Genomic DNA, 23,671 nt, shown 5'->3' on the forward strand with positions numbered 1-23,671 from the left:
GCTACATTCAGGGAAAAAGTTTTTTTAAGAAGAATGTTTTTGCCATAGAATGTTATTAAATAAAACATCTTTGTGAAATTTAATTTCTTCCTGTTCAAGTTCCACCTATCCTAAACTATCATTATTGGGATGGAGTGGGGAAGCCACATAAGCCATACTAACCAGACCCTTCAATATGTAGCAGGTACTTTAAATCCAGTCTCATATACACAACATTGCATCACCACTATGGCTGCACCATCCTGGAGATGTCTGACCCCAGAAGATGGAGGAGATCTTGATGGTAGTTTTGGCCAGCAGAATGGAGGAACAATCCAGGAAGAAAGGGGACTCAGTTTTCTGCTGAAACAGGAAGATCGGGAGATACAGGACTCATACTTGCATCTTTTTAACAAACTTGATGTTGCAGTGAAGGAAATGAAGCAATATGTGATTCAGATAAATAAGTAAGTAAAGAATCCTGTATGCACTGCAGAAAGCAGTTCTGATACAATGGAGGCATTAACCTCAGCAAACACATGCTGCTTATCTGTGCTAACTTGTCATACCCTAATAACTCCTTTTCAGGTCACTATGGTTACATGATGAAGTTCTACCTCATGCAAGTAGGGTACCTATGGAAACAGGACCTTTTGTGAACTGAGATTCTTGGATTTCAATGAACCCCTTTCAAAGCTCACAATTTTTCATAGCTGTAGTTTATGTAAAATGCTGGCAATGTTGATTTTGACTTCACATTGCTGAATTCCAGCCTTAGTCATTATACCTCATTTGTGAGTCTGCCCACCAGTCCCTGAGAGCTGTATGTTTTATTCTTGCAGACTTTTGTCCACCATTACAGAACCTACAGAAGATGGTGCCTGTGAGCCACCATCTACTGAGGAGACATCTCCACCTTCCCTGGGAACAGAAGAGAGTGATCCTGACAAAGCTGAGCATGGTGGAATCAAGAAAGTCTGTTTTAAAGTTTCTGAGGAGGACCAGGAAGACTCTGGACATGACACAATGAGTTTCAGAGACTCCTACAGGTTAGTCTGAAGATTGTGCCAATTTTACCTTCCTTAGAAGTTCTAATCCAGGTATGGATTCAACAAGCAGGTTATTTTTCCTGTCAGTCAATTATTCTGTATTCACTTAGTAAAGTACTCACTAGCTGTAGTTATTACATTTATTACCATGGAGACATAGACAGCTAAAAAAATCTTTTCTCATACCAGTGTCAAAATACAAATGCTTCAAGAAAATTGAATAGAATGAAAAATTACTTCCCTTTCTGTATCGTTATAGCTCTTCATTAAAAAGAGATTTCTTTGATAATAGGTTTAAACAAGGACAGGCAAGAACCTTGATTATGGTTCTTGCAATTGGTCTCACTTTTTTTTCTTAGCTCAGCCTAAAATAAAAACAGAGGAAGAGACAATATGGAGAATTTTGAAGGCTTAGTTTTTGGGACTGTACCATTAAAAACACTGTGTCACGTAATTTTTTTGGACCAACAGGCTGAGATCCATAGCCTTTTTGATTACTTTTATTAAGTTATTGTTAGTGTAAAGTGAACTTCAGCAGATGAGATTAATACTAATTTTCCAGGTGTGCATGAGCCAACATTGGTGTGAAGCCAATTGTAGTGACTCTTCTGCTTCCTGAGATAATTTTAAGATCTCCAGTTCCTGATTCCCTAGTGGGATAGAATCCTTAAGTTTTCTCTTCCATCTCCAACATCTCTGCTACTGTGGCTGCAAGTATAAGCTGGCATTGGGTGCTGTAGTATCGTGAGAACTGGTAACAAATGTTGAGTTTAGTGGAGGTCTCAGATTTTAATAATTTCTCCACTACTCAGTGCTCATAGAGCATGTTTAATGATGCGACCCAGACGGGGTCTGTGGTGGGAAGTCTGTTTTCATTATTTATAGGATCCAGGCAATATATTAAGCACTGAGTGGGTGCTACAAATGGAAAACGACGTCCTTGTACAGTTCTAGCCCCAGGAGCCCTGCTTAATGGTGGTTCTGCATGTAATTAGTTTTTCTTTTGTATGTAGGTAACAGAATTAGTTTTGGGCACTACAGTATTAAAACCAGAATGAGAGTGGATCAGACAGAGAGTGGGTGTAAGGACAGCTTTTTTTCAATCACCTGCTTTGTTTTCTTTCTAGTGAATGCAACAGTAACCGGGACTCGGTGTTGTCGTACACCAGTGTTCGCAGCAACAGCTCCTACCTGGGCAGTGATGAGATGGGATCAGGTGAGTACACACACAGGCTGCATGCATATTTCTCATACCTGACCCTTTAGCAGAGCTGATAAGTCTTTGCAGATCCTAAGTACTTGCATGTTTCAGTTGGAAATATGGTTGCTTCAAAACTAATCACAAGAACTTAGAGGTTTGTTATTTTTCTAATTAATCACCATAAATTTGGAATATGGAAGAGGTATTAGGCAGGGATAAGCTTCTCCAGTTATTGGATATTTGCATTATGTGAAAACTCATGAGTATTTTGATCTGTGCATTAAAGCACCAATTCTTATTTTTAACCTCAGTGTGAAAGTCTGCTTGTACCATCTATGGCCCCATCAAAGATTACTTTTGTAAGACTGTTAAAAATTTTCATCTTTCCTTCATTAGGAGATGAGCTTCCCAATGATATGAGGATTCCTTCAGACAAGCAAGACAAACTTCATGGCTGCCTGGAACATCTTTTTAACCAGGTATGAAAAGCATTGCTCCTACACAAAGCTGCTTTCTCCTTATCACTGACAGTAAAATATATTAGAAGTATCAGACTGTTTAATGAAATAATATTTTCAAGGTAGACAAACCATGGAAGATTTGGGGTTATGGTGTAAGCAAGTATATCATAGGACATTTTTGTCAACATTTAAATTACCTTGTCTGATTAAAGTGAGGTTGATCTGCCTTATCTCAGACATCTTTATATATATATAGCACCAGAGAATTATTTTGCATTATCTTTTTCTCATCAGCACCTAGATCATCACTGTGCTAAATGCTGTTTCAGTGTGAGAGGCTTTTGAGACCAGTTCCCAGTTAGAGAGTCTTAATGGTATTCATCAACAAGAAAACATTCCAAAATGCAGATAGTGTAATGGCTTTTGCATTTTTCCATACGAGCTCTGTACAGGTTTTCTTCTGCAAGTCTTATTAACACTGAAAACATCCCAATTGTAGGTAGATGCAATCAATGCACTTCTAAAAGGACCAGTAATAACGAAGGCCTTTGAAGAAACCAAGCACTTTCCAATGGACCACAGTTTGCAAGGTAAAGAAAAAGGTTGATAGCATTTAATATTGTGATTTGCTGGGATTTAAGAGCTTAACGTGGATGTACATGTGCTTTGTGGCCACACAGAGTTACTTAACTATGCAGTCTATACATGAATGGCAGGTACCATGGCTGCCCTTAAAAGGTCATTTTTCATCTGAATTGCTCCTGAAACATGCAGAACACTTCTTTGTTACATGCCACTGAATCCTCAGAGCTCTTTCACAAGTCTCTAAAATCTGTTCTTTGATGGGAAAACAGATATGTATCTCAAAAGCTCCAAAGTAGAGATAGGCCAGATACAAGGTACATGAGCACTCTGATAAGCTGAGGAGGGGCTGACCTCTGTAATTCTGAGGCACCAAAAGGTTCTGCCTGAGTTTGCTTAATGACTTACTCTGCTTTTCTTCAGATGGACAATTGCCAGGGTAAACTCATCCTCACATGACACTTATTTTGAAAACTGATTCCCATAGAGAGCAAACAAATGATATGGTGTTTTCTTTTTCCTCAGGGAGCATGATGAGACTTTGGTCTTAATGGTTCTGAGGGCCAGGATGTGGTTTCCTCTCACAATTAAATACACAGGACTTTATTTTCTGAACATTTGCTGCATTTCCTTTCCCACTGGAAATCTGAAATGTTTTTCACTATTCCTACTATACTTCAAGTGCTGTAGTCATGCTCCAACCATTGACAAGTTCTATTTTTAAGTTACAGTGTCAAATTCTAGAAGAGACCTTTTTTTTTCCAGACTCCAGAACTAACTCCTATAAAATTATCTATACAAATACATTAATGGTTATGTAGAATATCTGTTAGTCTTTCCATGCACAGTTTGAATGAATGGAAGAAATAACAGGCACCCTGTGTTCACTTCCTTTATTTTATGTTGCTTAAATGGAGTCTCATTTATTAAAAGTAGATTAATTACAGTGAGAGAGTCTTTTAGTTAACTGCAGTTAACTGGTGATCTCCCGTTCATCACACTAAGGAACAGACAAGCCCTGCTTAGATTCAGCTGGAATCCTGGACCAAAGTAATTGCCACTGTAGACACCTTTTAGTGATGGATGTAAATTTGACTGCTGTCCCATTTCTGTCCATGAGCAGTTACTGGGCACAGTTTTACTGTGGTTTTGTCTGCTGATGCATTTTTATCACAAACAAATGGGGTATTTGGCTTAGCTATATAGCTGAGTCAAGGAGAACAAGTCTTCTACTCTGTAATTAATTAGCTTCCATCAGGTGAAAGAAAGCAGAATATTTCTTAACTTCTCTTCAGTATTATGGGATGTGACAGGTGCAGCCAAAAAGCTGATCTGATTCTGCACAGCCAGAGACTCTAGATCTACCTAATACAGCTGCCTGCACATTATTGAAGGCAGAGAAAGCAGAATAGAATTCTGTGCTTTCTGAGTCATGAAGAGCTCCCTGTGTTGGTATGTTACCTGTGTACATAACTTTTAGTCCACAACCCTGAACATAATGCCAGGAGACTGCTGATCATGAGATTATATAGGAATAGCCTTTTTTATTTTTTTCTGTATTAGATCTATTCAAGAAACTTTTTCATTGACAGGTGTTGCCATTGATACTGTATCTTTGCTTTCATCTGTGCACACATTATAACTCGTAAGCCACTCTCAGCTATGTAGCATTTCCTTAACAGCTAACAAACTCCATTTTTTCTAGAATTTAAACAAAAGGAAGAATCCACAGTTAGGTGTCGGAATAATATTCAAGCAAGCATTCAAGAAGATCCATGGAACCTTCCACTGCGCATCAAGAACCTTGTTGAAATCATACAAAAACATGTTGAAGGTCTGTAAATAAGAAAGAGGCTATCAGCTTCAGGGAGAAAAGATTTTGATCCAGTCAAGTCTTAGCAGCTCATTTAATCTCAATTTGTTACAAGGCTGTACTGGGCTCTAGAGAAGAACAGGTATAATGGGTTATTGATGGCTGAGTCCCACTGCTGTGTAGTAAAATGTCACCTGGGCAGCAATTCCAAAGAACTTTCTCTCGCAGATTTTATTTAATCAGCCCATTCAAATAGAATTATATCAGACTGTTCTATTTCCCTGTGCTTTTTTTCAATCCTTTCAGTCAATGAAGAGAGCACTGGACAGAAATCACCTCCTTGGGGTTTCCTCTACATGTGCAATTTGCTTCTAGTAATTCATGGTAGCATTTAGCCTGTAAAATTCTTTGATTTACACCTTGTTTCTTTTCAGTCATTAACACATCTGTGCAAGTGAGGACTACAAGAGTAAATAGAAATGGCCACGCAGGGGGCAGGGGTTGTGGGGAATGAGACTTAACAAAATGGCATCACATCTACCTTGGTATCATGTCAACCACAGCATTCCTTTTCTTCACTGTTTTAGATGGGAAGAATCAGCTGCTTTTGGCCTTGTTAAAATGCACAGGTAAGCAGTTTTTATTTCAGTTCAACATCATACATACAGAAGTCATTAATACAGTTTTCTCTGCTTACATCAGAATCTTATGGTTTTCCTTAGCATTTAGATTTTTTCCCTTAGGATTTTATGATACTGTTTCTCATGCTCTGCATCTGAGGCAACTTTTCCATGCATTTGACATCTGTTCTTCAGTTTGCATTATTTCAGTTCACTGTGGGCTGCTTGTGCTACCTGGCTGGTGACTGATATTTCACAAGCACTGTTTTTACTGTCTTCATTTTTTCCTTTGTACAATTCTCCTTCCCAGATGGCCATGCTGTTTCCTGCTGTGGTGAGAACATGCAGCAAAAATGAGACTTATTGCACAATTTTCTGTGACACCATGGACTGTCATCTTTCCAAATAGAACAGACGTGTTAGGAATTAGGATTGTGCATAGTGTAATTACAGCCAGGAGCAGACTAAGAGCCTAAATATGCAGAGGCAGCACCTAAATACACTGTGGGCATCATTAATCTGTTAACCCTGCACAAAACATTGTGCTTGCAGATCAAGGGAAAAGCCCTTCCAAGGAGATAACGTGCAGTTCTTTGTGACTGAAACACCTATTAGGTGAACTTTTGTTTGAAAATGAGGCAATAAGTAACTGGAATAGGTTGTTATTATTTCATTGTGCCATGCTTGATTATGAAGTCTTCATAGAAGGAAGATGAGATTTGTGTGGCTCTAAGTCACCTGTCAACTCCTCCAGGGCTGGTCCATCACTGTGTCTAAACAAGCTGTGTCTAAACAAGTGTCCATAAAGGCTATTTTTACTAATAATGACTCCCTAAGTTTCCTTTGCCCTCTCCTGCAGCATTTCCATGAACATCCTCTCTGGATGGAGCAGACAGCACTAGACTGACTGTAGCAGCTTTTTGGTACCAGGGATTCAGTTGCCTTGCTCTCTTTTCCTTACTCCCAGGAGTACAGAGGTGTGCTTGTAGAAGGATTGGCTGCCCTTCAGTTGATGATATGGCCTAGGGCCTGCAGTGTATTAGTCAGTCTGTTGTGTTCAATGCTTTTAAAGAATAATCCAGATCTTCAAAGCCCCTGCATGGTGTCTTCAGCTTCTTTCTCTGGGGAATGCTGCCTTGACAAAAAGAGACTGCTGTACTGCAGTGCCTGCTGGAAGAGCCTGGGGTGCCTAGGAAGTTGCTGTTCACTTATTCATGTGCCTTCCTGGCCTGGAATCCCCTTAAGTGTGACGAGGTTGATTTGACCAGCATGTGGCTGCCTGGCAGGCAGGTTGGAAGCAAAGTTAGCACAGGAGAAATTCTCCCAGGAAACATAAACCAATTGGTACCGTATGGGCGGGCCCAGTTAATGCATTAAGCATATGGAAAGCCCACAAAATACAGATGGATGGAGAAGAATGGATCTCTAATAGCCCAGGAGAAAAGTAGTGGCAGAGACCTTCTTTCAAGAATTCTCTTGCTTCTGTAAACATAAAAAGAGGGGAATAAGACTAGATCTGGCACTAAGGAGTTACAGCTCTTCCCAGACAGAAGAATGAGTGTGCAGATGACAGAGGTAGTAATAAATAGTCAAGTGGACTAGAAAATTTTCAAACATGCATGCAATCCAGCTATTCTGTCTGTATCTATACAGCCAGGTCACACAGCAAGAAGAGGTTATCTGTTAAGTCTGTGCAAAGCTACAGGAGAAGCCAAATACTATTCACACACACACACGCAAACTGCTTCTTTGGCAGTGAGATTAAAGACAAGTATACTCATGACTTCTTTGTGCTTCTCTCTTTCTCTGGCAGATACTGAGCTACAGCTGAGACGTGATTCCATCTTCTGTCAGTCCCTTGTGGCTGCTATTTGCACCTTTTCAGAGCAGTTACTGGCTGCTCTCAACTATCGATACAACAACAATGGGGAATACGAAGAGAGCAGCAGAGACGCCAGCAGGAAATGGCTGGAACAGATTGCAGCCACTGGTGTTTTACTCAACTACCAGTCTCTTCTCTCCCCAGCTGTGGTAAGATGAAGAGTTGTGGTACCCTTGGGTCTGCTCACACTTGCCTGTGTGCTTCTTTGTTGCTCACAGCACAGCTAGACCATTCTAGCAGCAGTTCGGCAGTTTACACGCTCACTCTACAAACCCCTGGAGATTCCCACTGCTGACAACTCTGTGACAATATTCCATATCCCATGATTTTCATCTCCTCACAAGTACTGCACCTACTGTCACACCAGAACAGTATAGGAAGCTGGCTGCCCTCAAATTTGGAGTAATGCTGCTGCATTTACGGTTCAGTTGCTGGTGATGCATGTGTGGCCTGCCATCTTCTGGTGAAAACACACATTTCAACAAATAGGTGAAAAAGTTCTGAGTATTTCACGTTTGGACATTTTGAAAATCTAGGCTTTTGTTCAAAAAGTGGACACTTAGATAGACTCTTTCTATCACTTCCATGGTGCTGAGGCACCATGTCTAAGAGAAGAGGAGCTGGTCTTGTGTAGTTTATCTGCCCCTAATGAGCAGATAAGCAAGCCACAGCTACAGCAGATAATTTACCCTAACTGTAAAACTGTTAATAAAAAATTAAGCAGTTCTGACAATATAGTGAAGTGACACTTTTTTGCACTTCATGCTTTTTTTAAAATCCCTTCAAACTCATTCAGTCCTTAAGCTTGCGTACTGTCTGTGAATCACAGCAAATGACATCTAAGGGTAGCTAACTTTGTATCACAAAGTTAAAGAACCATAGTCATTATGGTGGGGATGGAATTAATAGAAAACTCCACATTCTCTTCTAGGTCTCCTGAACCAAAGGATGCCCATAATTCTACCTTTCTGCCACTGATCTCTTCCTGGCAGATTATAACCTATTTATATCTATTTCTTTGCTCCACAGAAGGAGGAACGTACCATGCTGGAAGACATCCAGGTCACTCTGACTGAACTGGACAAAGTTGTCTTCTATTTCAAGCAGCTGGATGAAAGTCTTGTAGCAAGTGAGTATTCTCTGATTCTTTGAAGCTTTTTTGTTCTATTTCTCTTATCCTCCATAACTGTACATCTAACAGACCATGTTAGATGTGGAGAGCACTGTGCAGCTTCTCTGAAGCACTGTTGCTTAGCCTCAGTTTCCACTGCAAACACAACAGAAAAAGCAGGATGGACACTGTGGGATGCTGGTGGCATCTTCTGTGATTTGTGACTGTGGTCTGTGCCAGTGCCCCTTGTCTGTGGGATTTTGCACACAGGGAGACAGGAGAGATGATGAGCAGCTCCTGACAGATGTTTGTAATTCACCACACTGCCTAAGGTAGAACTCACCCTCCCGAGCTCTTTGGTGTCCTGTGTCCCATGCTGGCAGATCTCTCTATCTATGAGATGCCATGAAACAAGATGAGATTTTAATTATTAACCATTTTATTGTATTAGTATTAGATCACGGTAGGTCATGGTAACTGTGTATCTGTTTATGTGTATTATTTCAGTCTGCATTCTCTCAAGAAAAGCTCTCCCTTATTCATCTTAATGGTGGTGATTTGAAATGTCATTGGATAATCTAACAAACTCAGATAGAAATGGTTTAGCATTTCTCCTGCTGTGGTAAAGCAGCAAGTATTTTATCTTTATTTCTCCAGACACTCATGTCTTCTACCACATCGAAGGAAGTCGTCAGGCCTTGAAGGTTATCTTCTATCTTGACAGCTACTACTTCTCCAAGCTGCCTTCTCGGTTTCAGAATGGGGGAAGCTTGAAACTGCACACGGTGCTCTTTACAAAAGGTATCTATTAAAAGCTTCCTTGAGGAAAAATAAGATAACTGATGATGTTGAAAGATTCAAATTAAAGAATGACCATGAAACTCTAAACCGAATACAGCTGAGAACTGCAGACGTATTTAGGAAACAGATGTTTCTATTCTGTGATGACCTGGGGAGTGATTTTATAGTAAGACACACTCATGAGAATAAGATATGCCTGGTTGGGTCTTTTTTTATGCTTTCCTGTGAAGACCATAGAGACATTATATGGGACTACATGGAAAATCTGATTAGTATGGTAGCAGGAGATGTTCCAGGCTGCAGAGAAGTGTTTTTAAAAGCATACACCATGACTGATTCATCCTGGCTGGAAATTTACTTGATAAGTGAATTTTTACACCAAAATACAATTCAGAAAATATTTCTCAAGGGCATATTAGTGTTAGATAGAACATTAATTTTAATTGCTCTTAGATGGAACTGCTTTCTGTGAAGCTCACCTTTATGGTAGTATCACTATACTCCCATATTGGGAAATGCATTAAATTTATGTAGTGAGAGAATGAGCCTTGACATGATCCAACAGTCATTTGGTGAGCAGTGAGATGATATAAATATGATAATGATATAAATAATGATATAAATTTATATTAATAAAAAGGAAACTACTAATATAGGTTTAATATTTTCTTCTTCAGCTCTGGAGAATATGGAGGGGCAATCACAACCAGCTATCTCATCTCTGGAAGAACTTCCACAGCAAATCAATGGTATTTCACTTGAAAAAGTGCAGCAATACTACCGTAAACTCAGGTACTTAATTCTTCTCCTTTGCCTTACAAGACATTGAAAAGGGTGCTCTTTTCTAACAACCTTAGCATTTAATGAAAAAGAGATTCTGTTCCTGATGGTTTCTTGTACAAATATGATTTTTGGACGTCCTTATTGTGTGTGAAACTTGTTAGTTTTCTTCCCATAGGTAAGCCTATTCTGTAGTTGTGTACTGTACACAATGGAATTCCCAACTAATCTGACAATTTTATGCAGAACTAAAATTGCATAAAAAAGATTTCAAATGTTTAATACAGACTGTAATTTACTGTGATCACAATGGTTCAACAAGAAAGCAGATCTTGAATTAAAACATTTTTGGCATGTTTTATACTGTAGCTGTTTTAGACAAGGTAGTTTACACATATGTGCTTGAAATGAGACACACCAACTAATGTAGCCCTTGCTGGCCTTTTCCCAGGACATTTTACCTAGAGAGATCAAACTTGCCCACTGATTCCAATGCTACTGCAGTGAAGATCGACCAGGTATTGTTATTGGTTTTATTTCTACAATAAATTCTCTCATATAAATATTATTTATATATCTCTCAGTTGCCAGCTGTAGGGTAGCCATATGGCAGACCTGTACAAAACCAAACAATATTTAAAAATTATCTGAATTTCTCTGGAGCTTGGCTACAGTTTGGGGGTTTTTGGAGAAGAAACGTGCAGTATTGGGGTAAACACAAACCCCTGAACTTAGGCACCAATAAGGCTCCATCTCACACTGATTGCCCCTGCTAAATATAAATACAGTGTCTGATGTTAGACAGAATTAATTAACGTTCCTCTCCTGCATTTGCATTAAAATGAACAAACATTTAATTTACAAGTTATGGTTTGTTCACAGTTATAGAAGGAAATCAACAGGAAAATAGTACTTCCCAGCAGCTCATGTAAAGGAAGTTTTAAATACTAAAGGAAGCATTAAATACTACTGCCTCGAAGACAAAGTCAGAGACTACCTTTGAAATCATAATATAAATTGTAACAATCTATGTGATTTGTGGTAACTGAAAAAAAATGCCCCAAGGTAATTTGTATTTCCACTTCCAAAGTTCATATATATTCTAGATAGTTGTTATGGTGTGGCATTTACTGTTGTGTAGATTATTGTGCTTAGACATAGAATAAAGAATTGTAAATGTAAATGAAGGTGTGAGCATGCCACTAATGCTTTTTTAAATTGTTTTGTCTAGCTTATTCGTCCCATTAATGCAATGGATGAGCTTTGCAGGCTGATGAAGTCTTTCATTCACACAAAACCAACCCAGTCAGGATATTCCAGCAGTAACACATCAGGAGCTGGTCTGCTGCCCATATCCTCTGAGCTCTGTTACCGACTCGGAGCCTGTCAGATCACCATGTGTGGCACTGGGATGCAGAGGTGAGATTTAAGAAACCCAAGTGTTAACTGGTGTGATGAGAAGTTCTGTTCTCTCTAGAGATTGGAACAATATATTTTATTCTGTTGAAAGCAGTAGAAAGGTAAATTTTATGGGAATATAGACTGTAAGTGACCCTGCTCTGTCAGGGGGAGTTGGACTAGATGATCCTTCAAGGTCCCTTCCAACCTCTAGCTTTCTATGATTCTATAATAAAGACTTAAATCTACTGCCATCTTTATTGTATATAGAACAGGTTGTGAATTTTAATTCTTCTCTCAGTAGTTAGTTATCTTACAAACACTTTCAGTGCACCAAGCAGTGCCACTGCCTAAGTGATGTCATTGCTTATAACTTTGAGTCACTGTTGTCTTCAATCACACAGTGAAAATAAAGGAAGTGGCTCAAAAACACCGTTAGAATCTTAGTGTGTGCAAGCATTGATTCTAAACACCCCACTGTTCTTCCAGTGTCTCAAAGTCATTGAGTAAAAAAAAAAAAAAAGATTCCTTTGTGAATAACTTCACAAGAATCCATGCAGCAGAGCAGTGAAACACAACCTTGTATGCATGATGCTGGAGACCCAAAGCAGTTGCAGTATCTTGGTGGAAATGCAGGACTGAGATAATTTTATAGTTTTGTAAACGAAAAAATTTAAAAAGTAAAGAACTCTAGCTAATAGAAGTCATACTTCACAGGTAAGGGTCCTGTGCATGCCTATTTACATATTTTAAATATGATCTGTGGTTCAGTGTCTCTTGTTCCCCTGTTCAGAAGTACACTGAGTGTCTCCCTGGAGCAGGCAGCCACACTGGCTCGCAGTCACGGACTTTTGCCCAAGTGCATCATGCAAGCCACAGACATCATGCGCAAGCAGGTGAGTACTGGGATGTGTGTCTGCTGCATGCCACCCTTTTCATTCCAGGAACAGCATTGTACAAACACCAATTTATTTTGCTGTGGGACTGTATTTTGTGCCCTACTAACCCATGTAGCCAAACCTTAGTTAATATCTGAACATGTGCACTGGACAGGAACAAATTGACTTTTGCACACACAGCCATTACAGCACTTAAAATGCACACCTCAGTGTACATTATTTAAAGTGTATTCCTTGATGATAAGAAAGTAGGGACTACCCCATATATTTAAGACAATTTCTTAATATATAAAACCAAGTCTCAATCAGTGTTAAATGGTAGAAATTCCCTAATGCTAAGCAGCAGTGCTTGTAAAGTGCTGTGGGACTAATTCCATCGTTTAAGTAAACACAGATGACTAATGTATCCACCCAGTGCATTCCAAATCTTCTTAAAGTAGTTAATGGATTCTCAGATAGAAACCATACTCCCATTATAACATTTTCCCCTAAGGATCAGATGCTTTATCAATACTGTCAGTACCATAAATTCTGTTTCCTTAGGGACCAAGAGTTGAAATCTCTGCCAAGAATCTGAAAGTGATGGACCAAATGCCACACTGTGCACCCCGGTGAGTTTTTTAATATTATGCATTTTATCTGCATGTTGGTTTTATGCTTCTGTAACACTTGTAGAGTCCTTGTTATAATCCTGTTTTAAAGATCTTAGCAGCAATAATGGAAAAAAGAAAAAACTGTTCTTTCTCAGTGTCCTAAACAAAGTACACTATAAATTAATCAGCTTTGCTCCTTTCAATTTGCAGATCATTAACTTCAAAGGTATCTGCATTTTCTGAATAAAATATAACTGATCAGGGTCTCTTTTGGACTGATGCTGTGAGTTGGCAGAGCTAATGATTGGCAGCCATCTGTGGAATGTTTAGAAAGAAAAATTCCTGACAGGCAAATCTAACTGCAGATATGCAAAGATAATTCATAGGCTAATACTATTGTCTGCTTAGATGAGTTTGACTGTTTCGTTTTGGCACAGCAAGTTAAAGAGCAACTCAGAATAACCATACAGTTATACACCTCTAAGGTTGCCCAGGGTTATATTTGTTTTTGCCTAGAAGACAACTTTGAAAAGCACTGTACATTTATGAATCCTGCTACACCTAACAGGAGATAGAGATGTTCATTATCTCTCCCTGCAGGCTAGGAATACCTTTTTTTTTAAAAAAGATCTCTCTTTCTGGTTAATTTCACATGAGTGTGTTAGCAGCATGATTATTTTGCCTTATTAAGGACTGTATATTACACTGGTTCCATTTTTATGACCATAACAGCATGATATGTTCAAAAAGAAACAGCTTTAGAAACAAATCATAAGATGAGGTATTTCTGTTCTGTATGCACTCTAAATCACAATGACAAATTTCAGGACTGTTTACTTGAATTATTTCTAGGCAATAAAGCTGAGACACATGTGTTCCATTACCATAATGTAAAATAAAACTAAGCAAAGTTATAAGGAGATCTGGTGAATTAATGTTAATTTTCAGGATTATATTTGCTAGCATTGAGATTTGTCAAAGTCAGTAGTAGGAGTTTTGAAACACAAGTTACAGAAGTCTTGTGTTTATTCAAATATAAAGTAAAAAAATCCAAGAAAAAGCTGCCACAAACAGTTAAATACAAAAGACAGTCATGGTACACTTAGCTTTAGCCACTGGTCTCAATTTGCTAATATTGTGATTCAAAACTTTTGTTCTGAAAACAAGATTATTAACTTTAAAGTTTCTTCAACCATGTCAATGAGCAAGTATGTTCTTTTATCTGAATCCCAGTCTGTGTGTGGTAAACTCTCTTGTTCAGGAAAAATGCTGAACTTTGTTTCAAACAAAAGAACTAGAAAAAGAGAGAAGGGTCTGTTAAAGACCCAAATAGGGCAAAAGTTCAAGGGGGTGATGGAAAATGTTAAATAATGTTTAAACACAATTATAAATACTTCAGTTAATAAATCACTAGAGATACTTCTAAATTTGCAATTACTAAAATTAAAACCAGTGGTGCTCTTAGTATTAGATTAGCTCTAAAGCTTGCAAAATGATAAAGGAGAAGCTGATGCTCATATACTATGCCAGTAACTTTGTATTGTCATCTTTAAGAGATTTAATATGGTCCTCTTATCTGCCTTGAAGGCTCTATAGGTTGTGCCAGCCACCTACAGATGGGGATTTATAGAAGTGAGAGGCACCTCCATTGCAGCATCATTCAAGCATTGAGCTATGAGCAGCCCTGCCTGAGGACCCACACTAACAGACACTGATGGTGCTGAACCAAGAGAGGAAGAGAAATTGCTCTGGTTTAGTAGGGATGAACCTGCTGGACACAGGCACTGAGAATCTGCTCCTGCAGTGTGCAGGGATTCCTGTGTTTCCTTGACTTCTTGAAGAAATTCTTGAAACAAACATCCCAGAGCTAAGATGGATGTTACTGCCATTTGCTAGATGCCTGGAAAAGTTATAATTTTATTTCAAGAAAGCACAGTTTTACTGGTGACTGGGTTGTGCTGCCACCTAAAAGTTGTGGACTTCAAGCTACAGCTGGGTTAAGAAAAGCCAGAATGAAGCATGTCTGTCTCCCGTGCTGTGCCTGGCACTCATTTAATTGCCAGCATAATTTTGGTCAGCATACTTGAGCAGTAGCTTCATAAACACCACTTTTTCATGAACTGACCTGCACTTTTGACCAACAAATAGCACAATCTATGGTTTATTTTCTAATATGAACATAAAGAATTTCTTCTGGAAAAATTTTCCACTTCAGCCCAGTGAGAACCAATCTCTCTATGCTGCAGAGTATACATTCCATAATACTTCATAACATTGCTTCATTTTACTTACTGTAGCTTTCAAGTTTTTGATTAACTCTATTTACTAATGCCCTGTGATGTACTCTGGAAATCCAGTACTATTTAAGAGGAGAGATTGGTAGTGAAGGATTTTAAAGGTAACTTTACAAAGGAAAAGTACAGTTTTATAATCTGATTATTTGAACAGATGTTTTTAAAACAGGTCAGAACTATACTTATTTATGTGGAGTGGAATATGTTTTCCATCATGTTATTATATATACAAGATTTAAATAAAAATTATATTGTTTAAAATGGGACCAATATGCTGGCAATTACACAGCTACTCCCAGTTTACTGAAAAAAAGTTCTACATTATTTAAAATCTTTCAATATTTAAGTAGTCTTTAATACAGTTATTAAGATGTATTAGGGATGCTTTTAAGTTAAAAGAAAAAAGGAATCGTGTATATAATGTACTTTATTTTTTGTTGTTTGAAAATTTTTTCTTTGTTCTGTCAGTATTATCCTAAGCACAGTAATATTTTCCAAGTTACTGACTGAAACTAATTGAAACATGTCAGCAGTCTCAGGACAGAAATAATGTTCTTTTGGAGTGAGTGCCTTAATATGACCACCCATCCCTAAGGAATTTCCATTGTAGCAGGTCTCAGTAGGAGGGTGTATAGGAAACTTACCAGTCTTCTGTGTCTCCACAGCCTTGTTTGAAACAGTTCATAGTTGGGAGATCTGGAAGCTCTTTGCAGTGATGTACATTCTAGAAAATAAAGGTTTGGGGTTTTTATTTGTGACGTTGTTTGTTTTTTAGCTGGCTTAATTTTATTTTATTAACATCCAAACCAACTCAAACTAAAATTAGACTCCTTCCATTTGAGTATAAAGGTCTCAACTTTTTAAATCTACACATCAACACAAAATGGCTTATAACAAGCTTGGGATGCAGGTTTTCTGAACCTTCCTTACTAAGTTGTTTGATTTTTTTCTATCATTCACAGACTGGAACAATTTTAAGGAAGGAATGTATTTTGTTTAAACTCTCACTTTAAACTGTTTCCTCTGACCTACAGCAACCTGTTGCAGGGACCTAGGACAGCCCATCAAATCACCAGCTGTCAGATACAGGGGTTTGTGGCTGTGTACGTTTTGTCCTGCAGCCAGATGAGCAGATCATTATTTCAATGCACTTCTTGTTAATTTTTAAAGAGTTATTCTTACCTCTTGCTGTTTGAAGAAGAAATGGATGTTTCTTAACTGACCCCTCAACCTAAAATGTACTTACCATTGTAAGAACTGTAGGAAGACCCAAAATAAATAAAAAAAACCACATTGGCCAAGATCCTTGCTTAGTCTGCACTGGCTCTTCCCAGTAGAAGTCCAGTGGAAATGAAGCATTATACACAGCCTGGTGTGGCCCACACCTACATAATCACTGCAAGCATTAAAGATGCATAGAAGAGTATCTAAGGGCATTTACACTGTGCACTGTTTTACATGGAAATGTATATGCTATTCTCATTGAAAGTGTGATAAATTTTTTTATTATTAAAACTTGGTTTATACTGTAAGGAGAGAAGGTATGATCTTATTTTTCTGTTTTATGCTTTAGTTCCTTAGCTCTACATTCTGTTGAACAGTTTAAGTTAGGGTATTTGTAAGGAGGGATGAGGAGTCAGAAGTTTTAAGCCATAAGGGAAAAGTTGTTTTTGAGGTCTGCTCAAATTGGCCATGTAGAGCTGAACTCTTCCTGTTTGTGCAGGGTCAGCTGCAGATGTGGTTTCAGTGCAGACTTCCTACTAAAGTAGAAAAGACTGTTTTGATGGGCTTTTTTTTGCAAATATTACAAATTGCAAGATTTTAATCCAGTGCTGGAAAAAAGCAAGTTCAAGTGGAAAATCAGAGGGCAAGGCACAAGGCTGCAAGTGAAGAGAGTAGTTTAGATTGGCAGAATTTCCATGGCTAAAGGGAATTTAAGAATCAGGCTTGGTACACAACTGAGCAAGTGCAGATTTCATAGACCCAGGGCATCTGATAGAGTGGAAGTGTGGAACGTGGGAAAACAGTCAAGATGGAGAAAATGGAAACATGCAGCCTGATGATGAGGTGTGTAAGCAGCTGCCTAAAGGCAGTGTTGAAAAGAAAGGGCAGGTTGGGTGATAGCTGCAAGTGGAATTTCCTGTCAGTTTTGAAACTGAATTTGCTCAGCATTTTCATCAGTCACTGAAGCACAGACACTGTGCAGTTGAGGTCAGTGTTAGGTTAGGAGGCAGAGATCTAGAGAAGGATCAGAGTACACACAGGAAAAAAAATCTGGAAGACCTTGATAACTGAATGGATGAAACAAACAGGATCAATTTTATAGTAAAATATTAGTTCATACACTTGAAGATAAAACGAAGTATTTTTATATATTTTTTGTTAATTTATAATAAAAATACATTGATTATAGAGTTTGTCACAAGATGACTCAGATGCAATTTGACAGAAGCTTAGCCTGCACTGAGAGACAGATTTCCAATTGGGATAGAGAAGTGTTCAAACCACTGTGAAGAGGCCAAATAATTAACTGAAACTGCAGCTCCTGGATGTTGAGGAACTATACTAAAAGGGTATAAATTAATCAAGATCAGATCAGGAAAGCTTGATTTACTTAGCCTAAGACACAAGTATAACTGACATCTTTGCAAGAAAATAAGAATGAAAAAGGTACAGACAATTCAATATAAACATAAATACAGCCACAAGAAGTATGAGCAATCAGAGATAAATATTGGCTGAAAGTTGTTCTGAACCCTGGAAATTTTTTTCCCCAATAGGACTCTGACAAAAAAAAAGAAGTACCTGTTTGCATTAGCTTTTTGCATCCTCCACTATGCTTTTCAGACTGAAACACTGAGATTTTCAGATGAGAAACCACAGATTTAGACAAATAAACATCTCATTTCCATTTAGAATAAAAGAACATTGAAAAGAAAAATCCACTGGGACTCTAAATCCTTTTTTCTCTGTCATATTTTCTTATCAGCAAATGGTGCTAACTTGAGGATATTTTGAGCACTAATTATTTCACGATTCTAAAGTGATTGAATACATAAAACACTACAGCCTAACAATCAGAACTTCAATGTAAAAGTTATTTTAAATATTCCTACTTTCATAACAGCACAGTATTTTATCTGTCAAAACATTGGGCATTATACATTTTTGATAGAGCTTAAAAACTCCTTAACCCAACAAATCTCATGAAACCAGCTTATTCACAAAGGCAAATAACACATAGCCTTACTAATAAGGTACCATTGATTAATCAAATTACCCCTTACAGTTTGTATCAAAACCCATTATTTGTGTAGCATTAGAGTCTTCGTATATGAAATTCAAATCTGCCCTTCAGAGAAGCCTGCAGTAGCTTAATGGGGATGAAAAGCCTTGAAACAACAAAAAATATTTTTGCCACTTTTTAGAATGAGTCCTGGCTTTGATTAGCACCAGGAAACCACTGTAGTCCCATTGGGTTCTGATCTTTCTGTTCCTAAGCAAAAAACCTGATTCATGTTGTATGACAGAAGTTTTGATGGTACTGACACAGCATCACTACACTGCATCCCTAAAGGAAACTTTTATATCATACAAACTAAATAAATTCTGGTGTCCTTGTGACACACATTTTGAGTGCTCAGACTTGTCATGCCCAACTGCCTTTGCTATACTGAGCAATTCATTTCTCCCTGCTGCAGTTTGGGGAGGGAACTGGGAAAATATTTTCTTACCTCTAGTACTGTAAAGATTTAAAGGAGAAAAATTGTAAACTGCTTTGAAAATTGCCAGTGCTTTACACAGATAATACAGTTCTAGTGACTTACAGAACAGGAACCTAGATGGAAAAAAGTATAAACCTCACAGAGACACATAAATATAACCATATTCTCTTAATTCCCATAAATATATTAATTGAGAACACTTAGTATAAGAAAAGATGACTGAGTATATTTTTGGTGTACTTGTTCTAGCCCATTTCAGGATTCAGAAGTGCTATGCATTAATACCAAGGAACCTAATTTAACATAAATATTGGCATTAAGGAAAAAAAGAATAAAAGAATAAGCTTTCAGATCTTCACCAGTTCCTACTTCTTGATTTGAAGCCTGTCAGAATTTAGAACATAAGTAAATGTTAGTTAATACTAAATTTAAAATATGGTTTCAGAAAGAGGATATTCATACTGGATTTCAGAGAAGCTCTTTTTTGTTCGTAATGGAACTGATAATTCTTTTATCATACAGTTTAGCATGAGAATAAAACTGCCTGTTTTAATTGTCAGCATATATACCCAGAGAATCAGTCTCTGATGCACTGCTGCACCCAAGTATACTGGAAGAAGGATTTTCTGTGCCTGGACCCCAGTCAGATGCCTGGTTTATGCCTTTGTATTCTAAAGCCTACAGCAGTTTCAGTACTGAATTAAAGAAGGACACGATAATTTAGAATAATAGGTTTGCTTTTTTTATAGCTAACCTTTCACAGATGTTTCTAGCTGACCTAAGCCCTGAAGATGAAACTCACTGCACTAGTGCAATATCATAGTGAAAACAAACAACTCATTGAAGAGGACAGGGACTTATGAAAGGCCTTTATTTTTAGGCTGTTTTACAAGGGGTGGGAATAGCCACAAAACCACAGGTTAGGCCAAATTTAAATGGATTTTCAAAGTTAACAAAGATCAGCTACAGGAACACTCAAGCAAGATTGCTATATTATTCCTGCATTTACAGCTCATTTTGCACCTAAGTTCAATTACCTCATCTGGGCAGGGGGGCAATTCTGAAATGACACAAGTTGTATGGTATGTTTTTGCATAAAACAGAACTTTCTGCAGTTTTAGGCAAATGTTCCAGAGATCATATTTTTATATAAGTTTATAGGACTGGTATTTTCAAATGTTTTGTAAAAATAAAAACTGTACAGGATATTTGAGAGGGTTTTTCCAGTCAAGTTTGAAGGATTCTAGTGTACTAATAGTGTTACATTTTTTCTTTACATTTCTGTATTTTTAACTAAGCATGTCTATCTTCCATTAAGATAAAAGTCTTAATATAACTTGTTCAAATTTTTGTATTGTACTGTCTAATGCATGTCATTTTAGCATTACTTATGTGTGTGTGTGGTAAGCTGTGTCCTCTGTCAGAACTTACATGAAGCCATTCAGAAAACACTGCCCAGACAGTTTCCTATCAGCCAGGATTTAGAGCACTACTTTTGGGTTTAGATGTTTGAAAGGTAGCTGAATAGAAGACATTTCTATGGTTTAATTAAAATACTTGGGCTACTGCTTTAAGCAGAACCTTTTGAACTTCAAGAAGATTGAGAAAGTAAAAACTGTGATAGTCAAATCCTTTTTTCTTTTGTGAGACAAGGCAATTTAAAAAACCTCTTCCCTGCTGTGTACAAACTGCATTTTGTCTTTATAGGGCATAGCTAAAGGAGTAGATTTCTTTCTCCTCTGCAGAAAGACAAAAATGGTAGCCAGGGAAACACATTGCTACCTCTGATAGCCTCAAACCGTGCCTCTGAAATGTCCCTTGACACTGAGACAGGTCCTGAGTTTTCCCTCAGAGTATTAAACTCAGCTTTTTATGTGCTGGTGACACTTACTCAGAATACTAAAAATAGGCTACAACATTTATTATTTCCATGAGGTACGTGTGATATTAAAAGCACTGCAATCCAGCAGTAAGAATGAGAAAGTTCTGGACAAACAGCCCTCATCACCGGGCTCATAAATGCCTCTTGCCTTTGATACATTCAGCTTTGTCAGCATTCCCAGCTATCTTTAAAACGAGAACTCCTCTTTTTCCTGTCTATCCAGGTGTTTGCATTTGGGGAGACTTTCCATTTGTGGAAAAGAATCAACTGAAGAGGTTAAATGTGCACGCCTGAAAGGGTTCAGTGAGCTTACAAGAAAGAAGAAAATAACATAAGACTTAAATCCTTCCATCCATGCCTCTGATCAAGATCCTGTGATTTTGGCTTCCTTCTCTTTGTAGCAATAGAAAAGAACAAGTCACAGGAGAACTTTAAGAACAGTTTTGTTTGTGGCTTCCTGTGCAGTGCAACTCCTGTTTTGTGACAGGGGCACTGGAGTAGTCTTACAGAGTGTATTAAGATCCCTAGCCCAATGTTTCCCACTTAGTTTATCAGCATCAGCTTTTATAAAGTCCCTGTCCTTTTGCCTGGGGAATTTGGCTTTTTTTCCAACCTGCTTTCTCCTTTGCTCCTAATTAATGTAGCAATCAGCTCATCACCCAGAAAGAAATTTTAAATTAACCACTTGCTTGTTGAAAAACAACTGAGATGTCTCCATTTTTTTTTTTTTTTTTTTTCCATTTTACTGTTCAGGAGACATGACAGGCAGTCACTGTGACCATGACAGTTCTTTGCTTTAGAGGTTTAGCAACACATTTAATAGCTGGGACTCCTAATCTGTCTTGAGCAAAGAGCACCAAGGAACCACTGAAATAAGAACTTGTACTCCCAATACTCACCCCATCTATGGCTCACATAGAAGTGATGTGAAGTAAGATTCTGCCACCTTAGACCAACAGGGCAAGAGTGAGTAATCCCTGCTCAGAGCAATAGGAACTATTTTTAGAAAGTCTCTGACAAAGCCTTTTCCTTTTAGAGCTACTGGTAACAGTACTCTCCCAGGGGCTGCTGCTGCTGCTGCAGTTGGGAGTGCCAAGGGGCAATGCTGAAGCCCTGCTGACAAATTCAGTGCCATGCTTGTTGCCTGCCCTCAGCTCACCAACTGCTGGGATCATCTGCAGGGAGACAGATGCAGCCCAACCAGACCAGGACCAGGGCAACCCAAAGACCATCTGCTTCCAAACTTTCCCCCCAGGAAGACCTAGACTTCAAATCTGCTGGAAAAGGGGCTGCTGCCCTCCTGCAGGCACAAGTATACAAAGAGGTAATTTGGGGAGGGAGGCACAATACTTGTCTCCTTTGTCCATTCTCCACATGGGGACTACATTATGCTAGGCAGCTTTTGCTAGGCAGTTTTTTCTGGAGCTGACATATGGCCTTAATCTTCAGTGTTATTTCCAGGCTTCATTTTTAAATTACTATTTTAAAATTATTATTATTGTTGTCCTGTGCTCATTAAGAGGCTGGAACTATTCTTCAGTGATTAACAGTTTTCATCTTACAGACTGCTTTCTATTTTAATAAATAAATGTCTGACTCTCTCATACGGGTTGTTCTGGCTTTCACTGACAATTTAACTAATACATCATGATTTTCCCCCATTAAGCAACAAGCAACAGTTACTCCAGGCTTATTCATTGGCATCTTCACACGTTATAAAAAAAATCAAGTCAAGTGAATGGCTCACAGCACCTCGAGTCAGCATGGAATAACACATTTACTATGAAGATTACCTTTTTTTGCTGGTTTTCCTTCACAACTTAAATGATTCTTTGTCCAGACTGTAGTTCTGTTGCTTCTGAAATAATGGAAGTTGTGTCCAGTTCTGCCTGTGATGGATTCTCTGAGGAGCAAAAAGATGAGAAAGGTAAAACTACTAAGTGTGAAAATTTGGGCTGAACAAGAAGTGTTCTTAAAAGTACTGTCAGTAAAATGATCATACAATCCCTTAGGTGCAGTCCCTATCCCATAGGGCTTGTAAAGCACATGATCTGAGTGAGGAAAATCATGCTATTGAATTAGCTGCAGGAACAAGAGGTAAAATTCATGGGTTATACAAGTCAGCATGTTACATGATGATTATAATGATCCCATTGGGGCTTAAGATCAACTATGAGAAAAATGACTGATATATTAATGCAATTTTTCTTAGCATATAATATAAGCCATTGGGTTAAACTCTCCATAGGTATATGTCTAAAAAAAGTAGACCTTTTCCAAATGAATTCACAATCCAAAAGACTGCCATGTTCTTGGAGAGTGCTGGTATTCTCCCCATTTTCTAACAAAGGAAGATAGGTAGTACAGGCAAGTTAGACAAAAACAAACAAACAAAACCACTTGTAAGGCTACACACTCCAGGATCACATCCCGAACAAAGTGCTCAGATTCTCTATCCATTTCCAACACGACTGGAAAGAAAGCAACAAACCTCTTAATTTTTACACTTCTAAACTGACCTAATCTGTCCCTAGCCTGCTGCAATTTGTCTCAATACAGCTGTTTACTTTAGAACACTTTCTTCATCAGCTTACTTGCCTA

At 38.1% G+C, this 23,671-nt stretch overlaps 1 protein-coding gene and 1 long non-coding RNA gene across 5 annotated transcripts in view; one reads left to right on the forward strand and one right to left on the reverse strand.

The window, feature by feature from the left end:
- The window catches only part of PREX1 (phosphatidylinositol-3,4,5-trisphosphate dependent Rac exchange factor 1), a 138,003-nt gene extending 121,782 nt beyond the window's left edge, over positions 1-16,221 (forward strand). For 2 of the 4 annotated variants that reach the window (XM_071760087.1, XM_071760089.1), the window contains exons 25-40: positions 182-446; positions 822-1,028; positions 2,156-2,244; positions 2,626-2,708; positions 3,190-3,280; positions 4,978-5,106; positions 5,673-5,714; positions 7,519-7,736; positions 8,617-8,716; positions 9,356-9,499; positions 10,177-10,291; positions 10,731-10,797; positions 11,511-11,698; positions 12,471-12,573; positions 13,120-13,187; positions 14,757-16,221. In XM_071760087.1, coding sequence (XP_071616188.1) covers positions 182-446; positions 822-1,028; positions 2,156-2,244; positions 2,626-2,708; positions 3,190-3,280; positions 4,978-5,106; positions 5,673-5,714; positions 7,519-7,736; positions 8,617-8,716; positions 9,356-9,499; positions 10,177-10,291; positions 10,731-10,797; positions 11,511-11,698; positions 12,471-12,573; positions 13,120-13,187; positions 14,757-14,799 — 1,952 coding nt within the window. In that variant the 3' untranslated portion in view covers positions 14,800-16,221. Of the gene's footprint in view, positions 1-181; positions 447-821; positions 1,029-2,155; positions 2,245-2,625; positions 2,709-3,189; positions 3,281-4,977; positions 5,107-5,672; positions 5,715-7,518; positions 7,737-8,616; positions 8,717-9,355; positions 9,500-10,176; positions 10,292-10,730; positions 10,798-11,510; positions 11,699-12,448; positions 12,574-13,119; positions 13,188-14,756 lie in introns of all 4 variants that reach the window. The other 2 variants (XR_011729131.1, XM_071760088.1) reach the window with 2 other exon arrangements.
- LOC139803702 (uncharacterized) lies at positions 4,800-16,189 on the reverse strand. The gene is made up of 3 exons (XR_011729133.1): positions 16,108-16,189; positions 5,627-6,034; positions 4,800-5,108 (listed from the first exon to the last, which is right to left on the reverse strand). It is a non-coding gene; the product is annotated as an uncharacterized lncRNA (long non-coding RNA).
- Positions 16,222-23,671: the final 7,450 nt, after the last annotated feature.

This window comes from Heliangelus exortis, chromosome 16 (assembly GCF_036169615.1).
Source record: "Heliangelus exortis chromosome 16, bHelExo1.hap1, whole genome shotgun sequence".
Classification (NCBI taxonomy): Eukaryota; Metazoa; Chordata; class Aves; order Apodiformes; family Trochilidae; genus Heliangelus; species Heliangelus exortis.